Raw genomic sequence first — 6,579 nt, 5'->3', positions numbered from 1 at the left:
ACACTGGGGACAACTTCCCTGCCCTTCTTTGTAATACTGCTCTGTGGTCTTTTACATATATCGGAGAGGACGGACGAGGCTTCGATTTAATATTTGGTCCCAAAGTCGACACTTCCAACAGTGCAGCACTCCCTCAGTACTGGAGTGGGGTATCAACCTGGAATGTGTGGACAATAATCACATGGTAAATTAAGCAATGGTCTGCTTTCCGTGCGTCGAGGAATTTTGGACCAACATCATTGAAGCTCATCGTCATAGTCATAGAATTTACAGTGCCGAAGGAGGCCATTCGGCCCATTGAGTCTACATTGGCCCTGAAAGAGCACCCTACCTAAGCCCACACCTCCACCCCATCCCCGTAGCCCAGCAATCCCACCTAACATTTGGACACTACAGGGCAATTTAGCATGACCAATCGACCTAACCCGCACATCTTTGGACTGTGGGAGGAAAGTGGAGCAAATGCAGACATGGGGAGAAAATGCAGACTCCGCACAGACAGTGACCCAAGCCGGGAATCAAACCCGAGCCCCTGGCGCTGTGAAGCAACAGTGCTAACCACTGTGCTACCCTGCCGCCCTTGGAAAGAGAAAATACATAAGAATAACTGGATGGGCTCGGTGAATATTGATTCAGTTGCTTCTTCGCCACTTTTGCAATGATTTTTACAGTCCAAGATGAATTTAGAACGTAAATAATAAATGATCTCAAAAGCTAACCTAAGTTACGTTCTTGTCCAAAATCCCGTGCAGCACTGACTGATTGTAAATACCTCAAGATTGCCTTGTTTACAAATTTCAGCTCCTAAGTAATGAAAAGTTAAAAGATAATTCTCACTAACAATTAGGACCAGCATTCTGGCACCTCAAGTTTGGATTTGGTCTTTTTAATATTCTTTTAGAAACTTGAAAATATGTTAATGAAGAAGAACAAATGCATGGCAATGACAAGTTGGTTGTTCCTTCTTAAAATAAAAGAAAATAGTTTGAAATGAACAGGAGCCTCCTGTATTTTCTGGCTGCATTACAGTTTGTACTGAAGTTACCTGCAGGATCATATGATGCATAGCTGACAAACATAAAGGTGAGCAGCCTCTTTTGTTCATGTCCAGAGTGCAAAAGAACTTGGCACAGGATGGGTCACATCTTTGAAAGAATTCACATAATGTTAATGCTTTCACATTAGCATTGGTCTCATTTCCTGTGGCTGCTTATTGATACAATGCTCGCTTTCTCTAATTGAACCAAAAATATGGTTTGTGCCCTTAGTTGCTGTTGTCAAGCAATCTAATCTTGTTTTGCCTGAGGCAGTCCAAACAGAGTATTGCTGAGGTTCCTACGTCAACACTGTACTAAATAAGGCTTCCCTATCTTGGAACGGGTTCTTACTTGTTATACAATAACAAATCACTACAGGTACAGCTCACCCACGCCCACTGGGTAAACGTCAGCCTGAGAGCATAAAAAGAGAGGCAGGCAAGGAGAGCGAGCAGATGCTAATAGTTCTTGGCAGAGAAAGCAACTGGAGTATAATCGTAAAAACTGAGCTGCAGCTCTTAGTGAGGAAAAACTTGCAAAGCAATTTGATCCTGCTCGTGCAACAGCAACCTTCTCGAAGCAAGACTGAATCCCAAACTTACAAGAAACAAGACAAGATGCCGGCAAACATAAAGGAACACAGCTTGTAAGTAATCAGTAGGCTTTTAAGCCTCAAATCCGTTGTTGTGCAGACCTGCTTATATATTTGTCAGGCACTCAGGCAAATGCATAAGATACTGAGTGGTTTTTTCACAAGTGCGTGCTGTGCAAAATCGTTTGTATTTTCAAAACTCTGTGTTTGCAGAGCTCCTACTCAGTCTCTGCTGCTGGGAACGGTGCCGGGTGAGCAGTGGATCAAACTGGCTGGAATTCTGCCATAACCTGCTGACACTCAGCGACAGGCCTTGCACATGAATAATGGCCATTTGGCTGGGATAACTGGCTTGAGTGGGGCATAAACATGACCTGTTTCTGCGTACAAGTAAAAGGGTAGTCAATTCAGCCAGTCTAAAGAGGGAATCTTGCACGATAGTTTTAGTCCAGTACTTTGCCAACATTGTGAAGAAACTTGCTTAATTAAAAAGAACAAACCAGTTTTGATTGCTACAAAAACACTGTTGAAAAGTTGAAAAATGAAGTTGAAAATTAATTTTAGGGAATGGGCCGATATTGCATTGCGTGGCTCTTGGAAGCAACACTGATTTTTGTCTTACCTGCTGGCTTATGTTTTGTGAGGGAACATGTGTAACAAGTGTTACTCAGAAAGTGGAGCTGGGAGTGAATATAATGGATAAGTGATAACTAATGCCACATAGCTGATTCACATACAATGCAAGGCCACTTGCCGTGGCTTTTCCTGAAATATTCTTAATGTTCCTGACTTTCTCTCACAGTATTAAAGGGCTGAAGAACCGATGTTCGCACCTTTTGCATCATCAGAAAGCGACCACTGATTCTTCTGAAGTCATGGCAATCAAATCACGAGAGGCAAAACTAACTTTGAAGTAAGTTACTGTGATTAAGTACACCTTATCTGAAGTGTAAGAACTCTTCATTTATAATCTTTTCTTGAGCAAAAGCATCGATATTTATTTTATTTCTATTTTATCCACAGTCCCTCCCGTGAAGAAGTATTAAAGTGGACTGAATCTCTGGACAACTTACTGGCTCATAAATGTAAGCAGCTGATATATATGCCTCCTTAGAGATCTGATAATCCCATTCTTGTCCAAAATGTAATTAACAGTTGCAGATAAACGATCCCCAAAACACTGCCTGTTAAACACAATAAGATAGTATGATTTGACTTAAGGATCCATTGAAGTGGTAATAAGAAGTTAAGGAAAATGGTATTAATATCAAAATATTTAACGTGATAAGTAATAGCATTGATCTCCATTCCTTAGCAACATGTGGCAGTGCAAGTCTTGTTGTATATGTCAAAACTGCAGCCACCTGTAGAAAATGGAAAGGCTGCACTAGCCTATAGTGTAGAATAGTTTGAGTTCTCTGACTGAAGGCAGGTATTGATGTTTATTATCTAAATTAGGGCAAAGTGCCACGATTTTTACTATGGGTAGGGCACAGAGTCAGGCTCCAAGTGGATCAAACTCTATGTTGTTGCTGACATTAATCTGATCCATAGGCTAGCCACCAAACCAACTGAGCTAACTGGACCCCAGCATAGACTCAATACTGCAATAATCAAAGATATTGGGCATGGTGATGCAGTGGTTAGCATTGCAGTCTCACGGCGCTGATGTCCCAGGTTCGATCCCGGCTCTGGGTCACTGTCTGTGTGGAGTTTGCACATTCTCCCCGTGTTTGCATGGGTTTTCCCCCACAACCCAAAGATGTGCAGAGTAGGTGAATTGACTAAATTGCCCCTTAATTGCAAAAAATGAATTGGGTACTCTAAATTTATGAAAAAAATATATTTGGATAAATCGTCAACAGGGGGGTAAACATTGAAAATAATGGTGTTAGTGTAGGTTTTTTGATATAGTATAATAATTGTGACAAAGGAGAAAATTTGTAGCAGTAAGTAATATCTTATTTTCCTTTATTCTCTCTAGATGGCCTGATTGCTTTTAAAACCTTCCTCAAATCCGAATACAATGACGAGAACATTGAGTTCTGGCTGGCCTGTGAGGACTACAAGAAAATTAAGTCACCTACAAAACAAGCCTGCAAAGCAAAGAAGATCTTCTCAGATTTTGTTGAACCAATGTCTCCGAAAGAGGTAATTACTAACCTTTTCCCTTATCGTTTAATGGGGCTTCCTTTATTGAAAACTATTCAGACATTAATGTCTAAGGAATGAATGATAGCAATCGAATGAATGATAGTGCTGGCTCCATGTGTCACAGACAGGTTACTGAGCCGCACAGGCCAGTCTCTGTGTGCACTTAGTTCGCTGACCTCAGTGCAAAGGCAATGAATGCTTGACCATTGGTCTGAGCTTCCCTTTGCAACAGGCAATGAATAATTACTGCAGATTAAACACTTTGATGTTACTCGATGACATACAGCAATGACTAATGAATCCTATGATTTTCTTTTCAATCAGATCAATTTGGATTACTACACCAAAGACGCGATCATGAAAAGCATGCAACATCCAACCAACACGTGCTTTGAAGGTGCGCAAAAGAAGATCTATGGTCTGATGGAAAACAACGGCTACAACAGGTTCCTTCAGTCAGATATCTACCAGAACATACTCAATAATAGTCATAGCCATCATCAAACATGAATGCGGTTACTCTTCAGCAGATCAGGTGCTGGTCTCTTATCGAGATGTGTTTCCTGCCACGAATAAAGTATTCGGTGTGACGTCAATTGTCACCAGGATGCTTAACGCTTATAGCTGATGGGACATCGAATGGAAAGGCCAAGACTATGGTGTAGAAAGTATGGTGGAGAGGATCAAGGAAGTCTGGTCAAAAACTGAAGCGGGAAAAGTAATAATGCCCCATGGCAGATAGAAGACTCAGTTCCCTTCCGTTGGACTGAGTTTCGAGCCTTGGCGCAATGCTGCAGAGGGCTGCCAAGAAGGGCCAGGGTATCTCCCCACAGAGTAGAAGACATCAAAATAAGGTTTAGAGGTACCAACTGAGGTGGTAAGCCACTCAGGCCTTGGAGAAGCAGGCCTGGGAGAAAGAGGGAACCAGAGGGGAGAGGAAATTAGGGAAATGTGTTAGCAAGGTATCTGCACTCAGAAAATGCATTAACCCACTGAGAATGCCATTCCTCCATCAGTGCAGAGGATCTAGGTACTTAAAAAGCTAAATACCTCAATCTTGCAACATGTTCATCTGGCAGTGGAGAATGTACAACCTGCACCTAGAATCTCTAATAAGGTTGGATCTGTGCTTCTAAGCACAGAGTTGGGTGTCAGATCTAAAATAATGAGCTAGATGCTGTGCTAGCTTTTTTAACTAAGCTTTTTTAAGAGTGGTATAAATGATTCAGAAATGTGATTCAAAATCTTTTTTAAAATGCAGTTTCTGGAATTCCACTCGAGTTTGTTTGTATTGTGAAGAATTGTATTCCAATCAATTTACATCTTCTGCTTTTGTGTAATTGTGATGAAAGTCACAAATAAAGTTATTTGAATTACATTCAATGATGCATCTATTTTCTTGTCTTTTCATGGTTGACTTCGCCACACTGCAGTACTTTAATTGTCTGCTAAGCTTGCAATACAATAATTTATTGCAAGGCAATAAGGCAAAAAATAAAGCTGTGGAAAAACTTAGTCCTAGCTTCACTAAAAGGGATTATATGGTCAAATATCATATTGCTATTTACGGGACCTTGTGTGCAAATTGGCAGCTGTATTCTCTACATTACACTTCAAAAGTTCTTCATCGGCTCTGAAACGCTTTTGGGTCACGAAAGATGCCAGATGAATACAAGTTTCCTTGCCTGGAAGAATGGGAAGGGGCAGTTTTTGGGTCGGGGCATTCGGGTTGGGTTGGGCTGGTCACGCCGAGCCAGGTTGGGTGGGGTCAAGAGTCGATCGAACCGCTCGGAACATGGGAAAAGACTATCACGAATCCGATGCATCGCTGCATCAATGCAGCACCTAACCAAATGTGCTAGTATGTAAGTTCGCTCATTTAATAAAATTTAAAATTCCTACATCTTGTAAAAACATAGGTTTTTGGACATCTCTGGTTTTTGGATAGCCAGTTTTGAGACACAGGGTGGAATTTTGCGGTCGCACCCGCCTCAAAACCAGAAATTCTCACCTATGGTCAACGGACCTTTAATTGGTTCATCAAATTTTCCATCCTGCTCCTGAAGATTCCCGCCGTGGGTGGGACCGGAATACTTGCCCCACTGTCTCTGTATAGAAAGACTTGGGGATATCCATACACAAATCTTTAAAAGGTGGCAAAAAAAGTTGAGATCACTGTAAAAAAAGTCATACTGGATCCATGGCGGTATAAATAGAGGCATAGAATACAAAAGCAAGAAGGAAAGTTAAGCAAAACTTTATAAAACACTGGTTTAATGGTGTTCAATTCTGGGCTCCACACTTTAGGAAGGCTGTTAAGGCCTCGGAGAGAGTGGAGAAGAGATTTACTAGAATGGTACCAGAGTTGAAAGTCATCTGTTGCATCAGACGACCAAAATTGGGATAGTTCTTCTTAGAGCAGAGAAGATTTCAGGGAGATTTGATAGAGGTGTTCAAATTCATAAATGGTACATAAGCAGAAACTGTTTCAAGGACCAGAAGTGTCAGTAACCAGGGGTCACAAATTTAAAGTGATTGACAAAATCGATCCTTTAAGGTAAAGTTTTTGGTGCACAGCGAAGCGTTGTGATCTTGTGAATCTACCATACCAGAAACTGGGGTGGTACACATTCAATGAGAACTTTCAACATTGAATTGGAAAACAAGGCAATGAGGAAAGAGGGGTGGCAGGAAGTGGTGGTGGTGGTGGGGGGGGGGGGGGGGGGGGGGTGATTGAGACAAATTGGGTAGCTTTCACTACAGGCCCAATAGGCCTCCTTCTGGGTTATATAATTC

The 6,579-nt window shown here is 41.6% G+C and overlaps 1 protein-coding gene across 1 annotated transcript; it reads left to right on the top strand.

Moving 5' to 3' along the window:
* The first annotated feature begins 1,452 nt into the window (after positions 1 to 1,452).
* On the top strand, positions 1,453 to 5,166 carry LOC119964841 (regulator of G-protein signaling 21-like). Its single transcript, XM_038794894.1, has 5 exons — positions 1,453 to 1,683; positions 2,432 to 2,542; positions 2,653 to 2,714; positions 3,614 to 3,780; positions 4,108 to 5,166. The coding sequence occupies exons 1-5, from the start codon at positions 1,493 to 1,495 to the stop codon at positions 4,291 to 4,293; spliced, it is 717 nt and encodes a 238-aa protein (XP_038650822.1). The 5' UTR covers positions 1,453 to 1,492; the 3' UTR covers positions 4,294 to 5,166.
* The last annotated feature ends 1,413 nt before the right edge of the window (positions 5,167 to 6,579 follow it).

The sequence above is a fragment of the Scyliorhinus canicula genome, chromosome 4 (genome assembly GCF_902713615.1).
Source record: "Scyliorhinus canicula chromosome 4, sScyCan1.1, whole genome shotgun sequence".
Taxonomy (NCBI): Eukaryota; Metazoa; Chordata; class Chondrichthyes; order Carcharhiniformes; family Scyliorhinidae; genus Scyliorhinus; species Scyliorhinus canicula.
Note: the sequence above shows the minus strand (reverse complement) of the source record. Positions and strands in the feature narration are given on the sequence as shown.

Bases quoted from the DNA above. Each gene is read 5' to 3' on its own strand.
- LOC119964841 (XM_038794894.1), top strand. From the start codon at position 1,493: ATGCTAATAGTTCTTGGCAGAGAAAGCAACTGGAGTATAATCGTAAAA. The intron at 1,684-2,431 runs GTAAGTAATCAG...TTTCTCTCACAG, and splicing joins AACATAAAGGAACACAGCTT to TATTAAAGGGCTGAAGAACC. The intron at 2,715-3,613 runs GTAAGCAGCTGA...TATTCTCTCTAG, and splicing joins CAACTTACTGGCTCATAAAT to ATGGCCTGATTGCTTTTAAA.